Source organism: Lingula anatina, chromosome 1 (assembly GCF_051362555.1).
Source record: "Lingula anatina isolate TDL-2025a chromosome 1, LinAna3.0, whole genome shotgun sequence".
Lineage (NCBI taxonomy): Eukaryota > Metazoa > Brachiopoda > Lingulata > Lingulida > Lingulidae > Lingula > Lingula anatina.
The window spans coordinates 34,005,534-34,019,034 of NC_141767.1; the positions used below are offsets into that span (position 1 = coordinate 34,005,534).

Here is a 13,501-nt window from a genome sequence, read left to right on the forward strand (position 1 = left end):
CTCATGGTGATATCAATGTCATCGAAATGTGTTAGCGAAAAATCCATCTTATAGTGGCGATGTACAACGTAATTAGTTCAATCATAAGTGAAAAGTCGCTCGTTTTCTGTCGGGTCGCGAACACGGTGCAAATCGGCCGTAAGCCATACATATTTCTCTGTCTCAAACACACACCTCAATAAATCTTTCGAAGTGGTCTTTTGTTGCGTTGGTCATCGATTTCCTTCTGTTGTCCACTCGGCTGTGAGGGTGAGATCATATCTATACTGACTGGCCAAAACTGCAGTTCGAGTTTATCGTCCAGTTCGCTGCCACGCGGTGTCCTACGCTGTCCGAATATCTTCCCAGCCGCGTCCTGCAGTGCAAGAAGAAGATGACGGGCCAACACATTGGACTAGTGGCGTTTCTTTGTATATCCGTCTTTTCACAGGTTTGGTATATTTGTCATATTTAGTTCTCATTTATCTTTTTATCATTGTTGTTGTTTCTCTTGTGTTTTACTGAAATCGTATTCCATGTTACCACGACACTTTCATATGTTATACAGGACAAGTAGTGGTCCGTGCAAGTGTTATAAATGTAGTACACCCAACGTCCCATTATTTTTCGTGTTTAAAATATATATGTAATTGTGTCATGTTTAAAGAAAATAAACTGCATAAAATATTTGTAAAGGAGAGAAGTTACCAACACTGCGCAGGCAGTTTGGGGAGTAATTTATCTTCACCTGAAAAAAAAAACCCTACCAGCCAATAAAACAGATTAAGTTAGAATTGGGCCTGCAACTTTTTGAAAATTTTCTCTGCCTGCATTTCACATCCAGCCTAAGCGCGTTCCTCATTTCACTTTGGCCACTTGATTACAGTTTTCACTTTTAAGGTGATCGCGGCACTGATATTAGAAATAAAATTACTAGCAGTACTAACAAATATATATATAGTTCACTGCATGTAACTATTCACAGAAACGTGACTAATTCTTAGAATAGTTAGATTTCCAATCTGTAAATATTTGTACCTAGGCCCACTGTATGATTATTTTCAGTTCGAGCACCGTGTTTCTTTATCCCACAAAACTAAGGCACATTTTTCACCGGAAAGAGGTTTTTTCACGAATATTACATACGTGAGGCCTGCCATCATATTTTCTGTAAAACTCCTGTCTTTAAATTACAACCTACAGCAGGCAAGATGTAGTATACCCAATGTAAAGGGGGTGGCTAGGTGGCAATAATGATTAATTTTACGAATTTTGATAAATTTCAGACTTCCATGACACTTCCGGATTATCTATGTGCAATGAGTGACACAGAAATGGATTCGTCAGTAGATGGCGTTGCAAAGGTAGTATTTTCATTTCTCTAAAACCCATTTCATTGATTCTTTTTTTAAATTAATATACAAGATCACATCTCAACTCAATTATTTGCATAACCATAGCCTTATTACATAACCCAAGCTTATGGCATAAAACTAAGATTTTGTAAAGCAGCAAATATATCCAAACGTCTGAATGTTTACGCACATTATTTTCTTTATTACTATTTTAGTAATGGCCCGATATTCTTTAGTGTCAAGTGGCATTATGTAGACGTTTTGTCGTAATGCGATCTTTAAACAGTCCCATTTCATTATTTCTTCACGCATATTTAAATTCTGGCGAAGTTTAAGGAGACCGTTTTCGAATTCGTTGTATTATCTGCAGAAATTATTTGCCTGCCATTGGGTGGCAATGACGCCATGTCGATTAAGACAGCATGATTTACTGGTTGTTTTATATAAAGTATTCACGAGCATCTTCTATTCGATTATCAGTTCAATTTTTATTTCATCATAGGAAAATTTGTTCATGTCCCACATGAAAGAAACATTGAAGAATACCAGAGGGCGTTTCGGACGACAGAAAAGACAAATTATTAGTGGGTCTACAAGGAAATGGGACGCCACGAAGCCAATTTACTATGTGCTTCGAGATGCGGATCAAATTCGTAAGTTATGATTTATGAATAAAAATAAATTGAACTCGGAGTATTTTATTACATTAAATACGCCAAATTTTTAAAAAATAATATTCATTGAATGTAAGAAAGAAACGGTCACCATTACAGATGGACAAATAACATTCTTTAGATTCTATAAAACTTTTTTAGTTAAACTTGATCTTTTCTGAAGATATTCTGGACAAATTGGTGGTCATTTTCTTTTTTCGTTTAATGTCTCTGGTCAAATATGGTTATACGAAATATTTAAATATGAATGTTTTAATGGGATGTCCATCTGTCCTGTATGTGCTTGTAAATAATTTCTACGAGAGTTTCCGTATCAGGGAGCTTCGGGTAAATTTTCCTTGAAATTGTCACTGCAAGGTTATGCTAAAATCTGGCTACTTACCTTACCCCGGTACACACTCATAAATAACTGAAGACTTATCGTTTTGTAAAGCATGTAGGGATAATTAGTTGCCATATACCTAAATTTAAATTTTTAGCACCGTCCAAACTTGCTATGATACGTTTGGCATTGGATCTATGGGAACAGGGCACGTGTCTTCGGTTCGAAGAAAACCTCAACGCAACTGGAGACTTCCTCGAAATCTACGGATATCAGTAAGAAGTTCCGTTACTAGTGCATCTTACATTATATCAAATTGATCTCTTTTCAGAAGATTTTCCTGGAAAAAGCTTTAGTATTTTTCACACATTTTTTTAAGTTTGTATTTTAACCGGCAAATCCGCAACTATTAACCTTTTTTCTTCAAGCAAAAGTAACATTATTCCTCTTGACCTTTATTTACACCATTTCCCCAGAGTTAATAAATTGATAAACTTATTTTAGGGATTTGTGCGGGTCCTTGATTGGACGGATCACCGATGGATCTCCTCAACCCATTTTCTTAGATTGCCCCCTGGTGAGTACGTTTTTTTTTTTTTTTCATGCCCTTCCATTTATTGTATGCTACATTATTTTAATGCATCCAGAAAGACAATCAGATATGTAAAATTATATCATTCGTGTGTACATTAAGTTTAGGATACCCTTACATGCTTAAATAATGATGATTTACATGTAAAATTATCCAACTGATAAACTGTTGATTGAAGGGATGACAACTCTTCACTTTTGCGGGGAAAGTGTCATGAAACGGATTTTTCTAGGGTAGACGATGATTTTCCCATACTGAAGAGTTGTTATTCCGTTGAGTTTCAATGTAATATTGAATGTCTAGATTATTTGTAACGTTAACTTTATCAACGCCATTATGACTTTTCTCTTCGGGCACTTTACAGCCCGGTTACATGTCTCAAGTCATCGGGCTTGCTCTAGGATTCTACCCACTCAATAACAGAGAGGACAGGGACGAATATATTCAACTCCTACCACACAATGCTGACCCGCAGCTAGTGGATGAGCTCCTTTTGGATAAAGTGGGCGGGGAGGTGGCAGTGACGTATGGTGTCCCCTATGACATTGGGTCTATATTGTCAGCGACATCTTTGGTATGTGTTCTCATCTCTGCGACAGCATTTAGTCAGTTCTTAGAAAGCTGCTTTTTAAAATCAAAGTTATCCGTGTTAACGACCTGTGGCTACTATTAAACGGCTATTCTGGCTCACTGATCAGAAGTCTCCTCTGGTTTTGGCACAGGCATGCTCAATTAAAATATCTTCGTTATGAAATCTGGTCTATAGGCCTTTGCGTTTCGAAATAAATGCGACCTGAGAGGTAAATAACCGTAGATAATACTGATTTGACGTGGGGACGAAGTGCATCTCAATTTTTGCCCTAACGATTCAAAATAAGGGCACGTGGGTTGAAAAGTCACCCACAATAAAGGGGGAGGGGCATTTGTCTCATTGTGTTATATGATGCCTTATGGCAAATTGTCACTGTATAGTGTATTCATCAGCGTATTCTATATATGAGTAAACTTTGTCAAACAGAGCTTTTAGAAACAATAATTTCTAATTTCCACACATGATTTGAAAGCTATTTTACCTGCTGTAAAAATGTTGAAAAGCTTTTATTATGACTTCAGTTGTTCCACAGAATAAATAACATCAGAATATTAACAAAGTTTACTTCAAATTTTAGTTTCTATCAACTAACGACAAGCCCACGATTCTAACTAGAAACCCGCTACTTCAAGGAGCCATGGGGAGCGCCCTCTTCACTGGTCCGACCTGGTACGACCGGAGGCAGGCCAATATAGAGTTCTGCAGCAGTGAGTTCTTTTTTTATCTAATTTTTATAGAAAATATAATATCTTTCAAGTGTGTTTTTTATTATTCTTATTATTTCATTTAGATGGTCTTGTAAAAGCCAAGCATAAACAAAACCTTGAAATTTTTCAAAGCGTTTAAACTGATGCTCAAGACGCAAAAGAATCTCTTACCCATACTCTAATAACTTTGGTATATGTTGTTGATGATGGCAATACGTTCGAAATGCTTATCGATTCTCTTAACACATTATCTGAATATAAATTGTAAGGAAAAATGTGTGAGTAACTTTCAATAGTCTCATCACCGTCTTTGAATACCAAACATAAGACAGTCCAGTTTTTAGAACCAAAAGCGCGATGTAGTAGGTGCTCCAATTGTGTTTTATCACACCCAGGAGCGATTTGAAAATTGGCATGTCTTTTTCTCAACTACCGCGTCCCCTCTAAAATGCCGACTTCTAGCTAATAGTGTCCACTTGCAAAATATTGGATCTTGGCCAAACGCACTGTAAAAGAATGTGCACTCAGTAAACTTGCTAAGAACATAGCTATATAACGAAAAACAATGTAAAAGGCTAGTGCTGTACTGTGCACGTGCCTAAGTAACCGTGTAAGTCTTTGACCCCATTCCCACAGATTTTAGATCGTTTTATCCCTGTGGGGAGTCTCACTAGATTATTGTCAGCTTAGCTGGCTTAAGCGTCTGTCCCGCCTACTAAAAGCTGTAAGGGGGTAATTACCTGTCGTGCGCGCTCGGCTGACTGCAATTTAGCGTGAACCCCCAGAGAGTTTGGTCGATCCGGATGGATCGATCTAAATCTCTGGGAATGCACTCTTTATCTGTATTTGGATATTTATCGTGAAATATCGCAATTTCAAGATCAAATTCAGAATCTACAGAATCAGAAAATTAAGTTTTTAAAGAAAATAACTCGGCCTGTCTTCGTATGTTGTAGCTGCCTGCGATCTCTTCCGAGATTTCATCATCTTTCCCAACCCCGAGTTGCCATGCCAACGCGGTGGCTATGCCGACCCCACCGACTGCATGCGCTGTGTCTGTCCTGATGGCTTTACTGGCACTTTGTGTGACAGCATAAAGACGGACGGTAGGCATATGTACTGGTAGATCTGTGTTTTTATAACACAGTAGAACGTTCACAGACCTTTATTACATATTAATATACATGTAATATAATATTTAGTAGTTATATAATAGCAGCCTTGCCCAGAATAAACCTCTCTTTGCCTGTAGCTGCTACATTTACTTCTGCTACCGCTGCAGAAAAAACGTGATTATTGATTTGTGTTTTCACGTTAGAATAATTTAAAATTTTGTATTTGGGAGCATACTGCTGCATATGGATTTTGTTTTTAATTTCAAACTACTGCATTCACTCATCCTTTGTAAGTTGTAAAATTCCATTACTCTTATGTTAATCTTATGTTAATTAATGTCATATCTCTGTAGGAATATGTGGAGGCGAAGTGACGACACCGGGTTTAATAGAATCCCCTGGATACGTTGGGGAAGGGTTTTCCAGGGGAAACGGTTGCACTTGGTTACTGAAGGTGGGAACTTACCCTTATATTTTTAATATATTAAAAATGTCTGCTTTTAATCAATTTGTATAATGAAATGAATATTGATTTTTATTTAAGTATACATGTTTTATATTTGTAACTGGAAATATGTTTGTTTTACGCCAGTATTTTTTAATGTATGCCTTCTGTTGCATCTATATTCAGGCACCTGAAGGGAAAGTTGTGAAACTTAGATTTGAAGGTTCCTTTGGTTTAGGATGCCTAAACACAAGCAAAACCTGCTACGAATGGGTTGAAGTTCGCCATTCAGAAAATCTCCAAAACACTGGACCTAGGTAAAAAAAACTGTATTGCTTGCCATCAAGGGCAACGATGCTTCTGGGGATAATTAAATTAAAGAACTGAAGTGGAAGAAATGTGTCGTTCATTGACTCTCTACAAGTGCATACGCTTTTATCTGCTTCCTGAAAAAATCTGCCCCACTTGCCTGTCCCGGTGTGATAGAAATGGTAGTCCGCTAGAAACCGTAGTCCGTTCCCCATTACTTTGTAAAGGGGATATTTGTCCCATATACTTATTTCAATACCCCGAATAACCCTAACATGTACTAATCATATGGAACCCCGAACTTAACTTCCATTCCTCTGACTACCATTCCTAGCTGTCACACCGGCCTCCCATTGCCTAGCAAATACTACTCTGTTTATCATTTTCTCTAGTAAACCTTCACCAAATAAAAACATCTCAGTCGCCTCTCTAAGTAAAATTGTGATATTCCCAAATCCTGTTACAAGGAGGCTAAATTACTTTCTTATAACCATCATTTTTTCATCACCGTCTAGACTTTGCTGCTATAAAACCCCAGAAGTTGTCCTGACATCAGACACGAACGAAATGCTGGTGTTGTTGAATAGAGACCCTCTGGTGCCCGAAGACAGTGTAGGACTCCCTTCGGGAAGAACCGGATTTAGAGCAGTGTTCGAATTCGTAGATAAAGAAGGTTCGTTATCGCGTGTGAAGTGCTTTCTCACCACAAGAGTATTTCTACAAGTCAATAAATGAATGGACTATCTTAGATTTGACAGTTTCTTTCGCTCTATAATTTTGTGAAATATGATGACAATAATAATTTGCTGAGAGACGCAACAGAAACCCATTTGCAGGACATTCACCTTTCCTAACAGCCGATTCGAATCTCTTTGTAATCAACGTTAAATAATAAACACAGCGACCCTGTTCTAATAAATTGGATTAACTTAAATTTGCAAATGCGATTGTTTATTAATTGGTTTCATGTTTCGGTTATCTCGGTATCTTTTTCTACTTTCAGCCGTTGGTTACAGCGACTGGGGAGAGTGGAGCGACTGTGGCGCCCCTTGCGGCTCTTGTGGCACGCGCTCGCGCACTAGGACGTGTACAAGTGGAATTTGTCCGTACGTTATAATCAGGCAATCAGAGTAAACCTCAATAACATATAATAGTTTTCTTTATCTTTTGGGCTACACACTGTAACGTAAAAAATACGTGTATAAAGTATTGAAATACTAGATATTAGCACAGGAAATTCTAAAAAAAAATCGTTCACAGACGTACGTCTTTCTTTAAAAATAAAAATTCGGAATTCGTATGAAAATTGTCAGCTCTAAATTGCGGAAGAGAAAAAGCTAATGGTGGGTTTAGCCCCAAATGGAAAGTTAACTTTCATATCGCTATAAAGATATTACGGAAGAGAACGGACTACGGCGCAAGATATAACTTGTCCTTGGTGATTTCCTCGCACTAGGGATGAGAAGGCACAAAAAAGCACATTAGTCTCTTACAGACAAACATGACCACAGGAATTAGTGATTTGCGTCGAACAACCCAGGGCAGGCAATAAGGGGAAGTTAATCTAGTGTCCACTTGATTGCTGAGGGCCAAAGCGCCTTACAGTCTTAAACAATTACAGTAATGTGGGATGAAAGACGACTGAATATCAATCAAGAAGGGCATGTAATTGTCGTTAGCAGTAAAAAGTACAAAAAGGTATATTTTTCTTGAAAGCCGTGCTGTAGTTAAAAGTATAGGAAGACAGACCTCCATGAACCTGATGAATATTTTCTTTTGATTTTTTAGCAAAAAAAAAAAGAAAAGAAAAAAGAAAAGAAAATCAGTATTTTTAACTCTCTCTCTCCATCGCATTTTTCCATATTATTTACCAGTTATGAATGATCTTAATTTGATCTTACAGCGGACCGATTAGTGAGACACAGACTTGTAATACATTTATATGTTCAGACCAGGACGCAGACTTTCGCTGCGGGTGTGACGCCCTTCCGCTTTTCACCCAGCGGCTGGCCTGCAAGAGGTACGTTAAATTAAGATTGTTCCCATGTTTATTCCGTGCAGTTCACAGAAAATGTGCCACGTTCTTTTAAAGTTAACGTCAGGTTTCCGATTTTGCATGCCAATAATAGTTTGTACTGTTTTTCTCGAAACTGAGTGCGTCGGACTCCCCCCACCCCCAGCAGTCTTTAGAGTCGCCTTGCTCAACAATTAACGAGTGACCAAGACTGCACAATGAAGTACCATGGTCGTTAAATCACTATTCCGAAGATGCATCGATCTCTCTCATTTGATTTAAAAGAGATGGAACTTCATGGGTGTTGTGTTTTCCTTTTCCCATGTCAAAAACTACTGCTTATCTATAACGTAAAATGAACAATTTTAAAATCTGTCTGTTGTTAAATGTGTGAATATGATCGACTGTAAAACGACGAAAAGTAACTAGCGGGAGCTCGACTTATGCATTGCATGCTACCGTACTTCTCCACGTACCAGTATTGAACAACTGGAGACCAAACATTCACCACCGTTTACCTTTTCTTCAGCCGCTGCCGAGACCGCTCCCCCGACGACATGTGCTGCCAGGGCTACACGAGCCAGGGACTCCGCTGTGTGAGTGTGGAGGAAATGACGGGCTACACCCCCAGCCCACCGAATACCCCCAGGCCCACGCAGCAACCAGTCGTGTTGCCGCGCCTGACCCAGCCTCCACACGCTTACCGCCCCCCGGCACCGGGATCCCCGGGGGTGTATTACCCTGGGAGACAACAGAACCCGTGGGGTGGTACATTTGGGTGAATAACGCTGCGCGGTACAGTGTCACTGACTTAGAAGGGGATGCTGCAATTGAATTGCCTGCTGATTTTTCTGGAAATATATTTTAAAGTGCAGGTCCCTGATGTTGATTGTTCTTGGTTCTTAGAGTTACTATTGGCCGTTAAGGTTAAGAAAAGTGGTATCATTATGAGAAATGAAATGTTCATACTGATTGACTCTGAAAATAGTTCGGTATCTACAATACCTGATACGAATATATCTACAATACATGGTACGCATCCTTTGGACCACTCGAAAAATGATGAAATTTTTTTCTTTAATCAGGTGAAGGCTACTAATCTTAAGTATTTATTTTTTTAGTTACCCAACAGTAATCGTTTGTACGGTACGCGTGAATGTGGAACTTAATAGAGATTACAAATATCTGTATTGTCATTAGTTATCAAAAAGTTTGTAAGGAAAAACAGCATGTGTTATATTCAATTTGTTTGGCATTGCAGTAGAATTATAATAAGAAGGCTTAACATGTGTGAAGAAAGTTATATGATTTCTGGTATTACAGTTCTACATGTATGCTCTAATATCCAAAATGAATAAAGAAACAGATTTTTTTATCTCAAAACCCTTAAACTTGAGTTGGGTGCTTTGCTTTTGTATAATAGTACAATACATCCAAAAGATCAAAAACATAACATTGCTTCTGATTTTTTTTAATGCGCTGTAGTACTGAGTATTACTCAAATGAGCAAGCGGATGTCATGAAAGGAATTTTTAGTACTGTTAGCATTAAAAAATCATTCGGTTGGTTCGTATCTTATTCATACCCTCACTTAAAATTACGTAAAATCTTCACATACTTTACACCTTTTCTTCTGTCGTATTCTCCACAAATAATAATCCTTTACCTTTAACGATTACCGATGCCCAACTTCTTTATGACCGCAAAAAATATTGTTCAAATTCTTTATAGCTTGAACATGATTATCGGTGCCAGCATTTTCTTACCTGGAAGCACCTTTCATTTATAACTTGTATAACGAGAAAAACAATTAGTGATGATGAATTCAATCTCTCACACACCTTTATCGTGTTAAGTTTATCTTTCAGCCACCGAGGAGTTGTCATTGGTTACCTGTAAAAGTACCTGCAACCGCTCAATCGCGTGGCAAAGAAAAATAAATTAAGTCTGAACTCCGACTTTTCGGCTTTTTTTTATACTTTTATGTTATAGATATTGAAATCATTGCAAGAAAGGCACTGGTGCTATGTTAGTCCGTTCACTGAAAGGTAACTTGAAACTGTTGTACACCTGACACGCAGGCTTTTGCCCCGTGGCTGTAACAAAAAAAACTATTTGGCCATGCCAACACAATGCTTGAACTGACGTCCAAAGCAACGTTCACACCTAGATTCACAAGGTTTGATCTTAATGACGTCAGTAGTCTGATAAGTATTCAAGCACATGTAGTTGCAGCGTAACTTTAAACGTTCGTTGTTTAGTCTTAATTGGGATAACCGTCTCTGTAAATGAAGGGATACTGTGAAGGCATCACTTGATTACAATAAAACCAGTACGATTGGCGTTACTCAGATCGAATGGAGTCCGGACTTGAATAGTTTGGTGTGAACGAGGCACCCGTGCGGGGTGGTGCCAGGGTGAGCCAAGAAGGCGTGAAGGCCTATCTGCTAAACACGCTCTAATCTTCCCATCCATCCAATGTTCGCGTTCCTGATTATTGTATAATCCGCGATACGCATCTATTGAACGCAATTTGCCGTGGCTTTACCTTTATTTCCTTTAGCATTGGGGATGATATAAGAAGACCCCGCTCACTGTTGGTGTAACCGTGTAAGACGTCGTGGCTTAAGGGGAACAGGCTTTCAAAACTGATCAAAAACACCTGAGATCACCGACAGGGACTTTATCTGTAAAGTTTACTGCACGTAATGAAAGAAAACAGCGCATTCCGTTGGATAAATCTATACCCGTCACTATAGGTGAGTAAATTAAATTATCTTAAGATTAGTTCGGGACCATCATTACCATACCTAATAACACATAACGAGTTATAGTTTTAGTGATAATGTTAATCAATCATATTTATGCAATCGAATTAAGCTGTAGATATATCAATTGGATGGCAAAGAACTACATACGTGGGAAGTTTACCTGAACTAAATACGTGGGAAGTTACCGGCATTGTTCAATTATCATTTATTATATCTGTCTCAATTTAAAGGTTCCGAATCAATGACAATACAAAAAAAATGTATCACCACTAAAAATAAGACACAATATTCAAAAACACAATATTCGTTGGGGCACAATATCCAATATATATCAAATAAAGGAAATTGATTCGGCGACTTACTGGGCTCTCCCATTCGATTTTAGATTTAAAATCGCTTGATCTTTCCTTCCAAAGATAAGAACCGAGAGATAAGGCATAATTTGATATCACGAGGCGATATCGTCACTTTACACGGTGCTCTATGCTGAAAAATTAAAAGGACGGCACAAATCCTTTACTTAACCCATGCCTGGACGCTTTCCTCGCAGATGTAGCCAAGCATTAGGGCTCGCTCTTTCTTCAGCCCTTATCAGTCCTCGTACGATGACCGCCTTATAGGAAGGGGAAATACTGTCTTCCTTATTTTGCAATCTATAAAAATCAGCTGAAAGTGTTATTACTATTATTATCATGTTTTATATTGCAAATAGTTTAAAAGATTGCGTTATTCTGAAAGTGCAATTCTTAAAGTACAGACTTTTGTTAAATAAAGTAAAACAGTGAATTAGATGGCATATTTTAAACTTAAAAATACAAACAAGGAAGTAGTTTGATCTAGATAGCTTCCAAAACGTGTCATTTGACGTCATATTCATTTACAGACACAGGGAAATAGGATCATGGGCAGCAAAATTGGTTTAAACTATTGGATCAAAAATTTGGTCTACTTCAGTTCCAGATAAACGAAACCATCCAGGATATTTGAAAGGAGAATGGGTAATTTAAAACATACAAACTTCAGTAAATCCTATTAACGCTCATTCAAAAATGGTACTTAAGTAAAGTAATTGAGTGTTTTTGTCGGTATAGCATTTCAGACAACATGACAGGCTATTAGTTTCTTTTCAAATTCATTTCCCCGCCTTAATTCATTTAATTTCAATCTTGTGATGCTGCGGTGATTTTGTCTTTCTTCCTTTTTTTTCAAAATAATACAAGATAAATCAAATTATTTTCCCTATCTAGTAAACACGCTACAGTCAGGCAATTATTTCCACGTAGACTTTGAAGATCTACTCTTGTACTCAGCCCACGGCTTCTACCCAAATGGAATTTAATTGGAGATCTATAGAACTATGAAGTCTAATAAGTATTTTGCATGCAGAAATCCTGGTAATTTGAGCTTAGGTTTGTGCGTAATTTCCGTCTTTTCTGATTTTCTTTTTTTATTTACTTTGTTTCTTTGCTTTTTATAGAAAAAGTTGACATCACCTTGTTATTAATTGAACAAACTTACAAGGACCAGGTACACAGACAGCTTATAGATAAAGAGCGCTCTTAGTGGAACCTACAACTGACTCCTATACTGTATCTGTACATATGCCTGTAGCATCCTTTAAATTGAGTTTTACTACGGTTAAATGGCATTAAACGGTATGAACAGGTATAAATCGAGCTCTTCCAAGAGTTGCTTAAAACTTGTCAATAGTAGTGCATCCAGGCAGTAGATTGGGTAAAAACTGTTCACTTTTCTTGAGGCTTATCTTAGTAGAGCTCCAGTGGCAATATATTTTATACATCAGTCCAATGGCCAATACATGAGCATCTTGGTGAGAACTTTCTCATGAACTGAATCTGGACTTTAGTTTTTGTATCCATGCTAGCTGGAGAAAGTTTATGTGGTGGAATGTTCCGAACACACCCACTATTAGACCGACACTCGTTTGTTGAAAATGTTTACACGCTCGAGTAGAACGGAGTCGTGCATAGGTCAACCACGTTTTGTATGCTATCACTGGGTAAGTTTTTTTCTGGTTCATGAGCGTAGAGCAGCGAATTTGAAGCAGTATTTTACCACAGATAATGATATTGTGATGCCATAAAATCATTAGATGGTTTGTTTCTTTTTCATCCAACTGTATTGAAGGCGACCCATGTCGCAGTAACCTCGATGAAGGGTTTTGCTATCTAAATGATGAAACGGTTCATAGGTACCAATATCACAAATTAACATGAACCAAATTTAAATCGTAGATTAAGACCCAAAAACTTGCTTGACATGGTACTCTGGCCCGGTGTGACAGGAATGGTAGTCCTAGGGATGGAAACCCGGGGTCCAATATGATTAGTACAGATTAGGGTTAGTCGGGGTATTGGGATATAATATGTCACCTGTACAAACGGACTACTGTTCCTAGCGGACTACCATTCCTGCCACGCCGGTATTAAGTGACAATACAGTAAGCCACTTCAATGATGTATAGTGGACGTATTTTAAGAAAATTAATCAAATGGCTATTGTTGAACCAGACAGCTGTTACAATAATTGGACAACCACTGGTTCATCTCGCATCAAAAATATTTGTTAAGACCATTTCCTTTTGTGAAACTGGCCCTTCGTCCTT

At 38.0% G+C, this 13,501-nt stretch overlaps 2 protein-coding genes across 6 annotated transcripts in view; both read left to right on the top strand.

The window, feature by feature from the left end:
• The first annotated feature begins 138 nt into the window (after positions 1 to 138).
• Positions 139 to 9,495, top strand: LOC106179085 (zinc metalloproteinase dpy-31-like). Its single transcript, XM_013562594.3, has 14 exons — positions 139 to 430; positions 1,266 to 1,343; positions 1,837 to 1,987; positions 2,488 to 2,605; positions 2,835 to 2,907; positions 3,287 to 3,496; positions 4,092 to 4,221; positions 5,178 to 5,327; positions 5,690 to 5,790; positions 5,968 to 6,098; positions 6,606 to 6,763; positions 7,094 to 7,196; positions 7,994 to 8,110; positions 8,634 to 9,495. Exons 1-14 carry the CDS (start codon positions 374 to 376, stop codon positions 8,884 to 8,886), a joined length of 1,830 nt encoding a protein of 609 aa, XP_013418048.2. The 5' UTR covers positions 139 to 373; the 3' UTR covers positions 8,887 to 9,495.
• Positions 9,496 to 10,582: 1,087 nt separating this feature from the next.
• LOC106179100 (putative G protein-coupled receptor 139) overlaps positions 10,583 to 13,501 on the top strand; it is a 48,286-nt gene continuing 45,367 nt past the window's right edge. For 2 of the 5 annotated variants that reach the window (XM_086999970.1, XM_086999969.1), the window contains exon 1: positions 10,583 to 10,863. The gene's annotated coding sequence lies outside the window, so the exon portion shown is untranslated. Of the gene's footprint in view, positions 10,864 to 12,621; positions 12,896 to 13,501 lie in introns of those variants that run through there. The other 3 variants (XM_086999968.1, XM_086999980.1, XM_086999982.1) reach the window with 2 other exon arrangements.